This window comes from Olea europaea, unplaced genomic scaffold (assembly GCF_002742605.1).
Source record: "Olea europaea var. sylvestris unplaced genomic scaffold, O_europaea_v1 scaffold33442, whole genome shotgun sequence".
NCBI classification, from domain to species: domain Eukaryota; kingdom Viridiplantae; phylum Streptophyta; class Magnoliopsida; order Lamiales; family Oleaceae; genus Olea; species Olea europaea.
The window spans coordinates 1-1,246 of record NW_019252415.1 but is presented as its reverse complement, the minus strand read 5'-3'; the positions used below and the strand labels follow the sequence as shown (position 1 = coordinate 1,246).

General features: G+C 36.5%; 1 protein-coding gene across 1 annotated transcript; it reads left to right on the top strand.

Moving 5' to 3' along the window:
• Positions 1-66: 66 nt before the first annotated feature.
• Positions 67-966, top strand: LOC111385926. Its single transcript, XM_023010347.1, has 2 exons — positions 67-375; positions 716-966. The coding sequence occupies exons 1-2, from the start codon at positions 82-84 to the stop codon at positions 794-796; spliced, it is 375 nt and encodes a 124-aa protein (XP_022866115.1). The 5' UTR covers positions 67-81; the 3' UTR covers positions 797-966.
• Positions 967-1,246: the final 280 nt, after the last annotated feature.

The window sequence follows — 1,246 nt, the reverse complement described above, 5'->3', positions numbered from 1 at the left end:
TTTTTTTTTTCTGAATGCCTTGCTTTTCATTGAGGTCAATTTTACAATTTTATTTGTTGTTTGCAATAACTTGTTCACTCAATGTTGATGGTCTTTGTTAAGATTTACTTTAGAGTAACGTCCTTTGAAGGAATTTTATTTCAAATTCTATTTTCCGTATGGTGTGTTTTACTTGTAACATTTTATGTAGAACAACATCGTCTGAGTAACTTTGATGCTGTTTTTGGCAGTTCTGATTTGCAATTGGCAATTGCTCTTCAACAACAGGAATTTGAGCAACAGCAACCACAGCGTAGTTCGCAGCAACAGCATCCACAGCGTAATCCGCAGCAACCTGCCATTAGTGGTGGTTCAAAGCTGATTACTGGTCCCCCGGTAGGTTTCTTCTGTTTTTGCTGCATTACAATTTTTTGTTTGGATTTGACAGTTAAGGTATATTGGCAAATAAGCATGTGTGGTACACATTAATGGACATGATTGGACACTATTAAGTAAGAAAAAAGAAGCTAAAATCTTTTTCTTGTAGTAACGTCCAGTCCCTTCATATATTGCTGACTAAACATGGGGTAAAGATTAAGTTGAGCTATTATAAGGGAGAGGAAGAATCTGTTTGTTATATTGTCCTGTGAGGTTGTGAGGTATTTGGCGAATGGGTTGTGTCACTTGTTAAACTACCATTTGCTGCAATCTTGAATTTCTGCCGATGTTTTTGCAGGTTCCTAGTAGCAGCAAAAATACATCTTCGTCTTCAAAACAGGACACTAAACCATCAAAAGACAAGTGTAATATCATGTGATTACTCTGGTGGGCTCTATGAAAGGAAAATTCTGTAAATGTTTGACAGTTTGTAACGCCCTTTTTACCTTATTATGTATTCTAATTTCCATTCGAGTAATACTCTCATCCAGCTATCTGTACATACTAGTTTTGGACGCTACAATATAGACCACTTTCTTTTAATTTTTTGGTCGTTCTCATTTTAGTCATTTAAGCAGTATATATGATACTTGCACTAGTGAAAGCTTGTTGAGGATGTCGACTAAATTTTTTGGACGGTATGCTAATGTTATAACCGTAGTAGGGGATACAAGACGTCGAGGGGTGAGCTGCCTTCTTGTCGAGTCATGGAGAATTAGATTGCATTTCTCTTAAAGGTAGAACACCAGCATTTGCATTATTGAGTAGGGAAGAAAAAGGTTAGATCTTTCTTCGACATGTTTTCTCACATGCACGTTTTTTTGAAGCT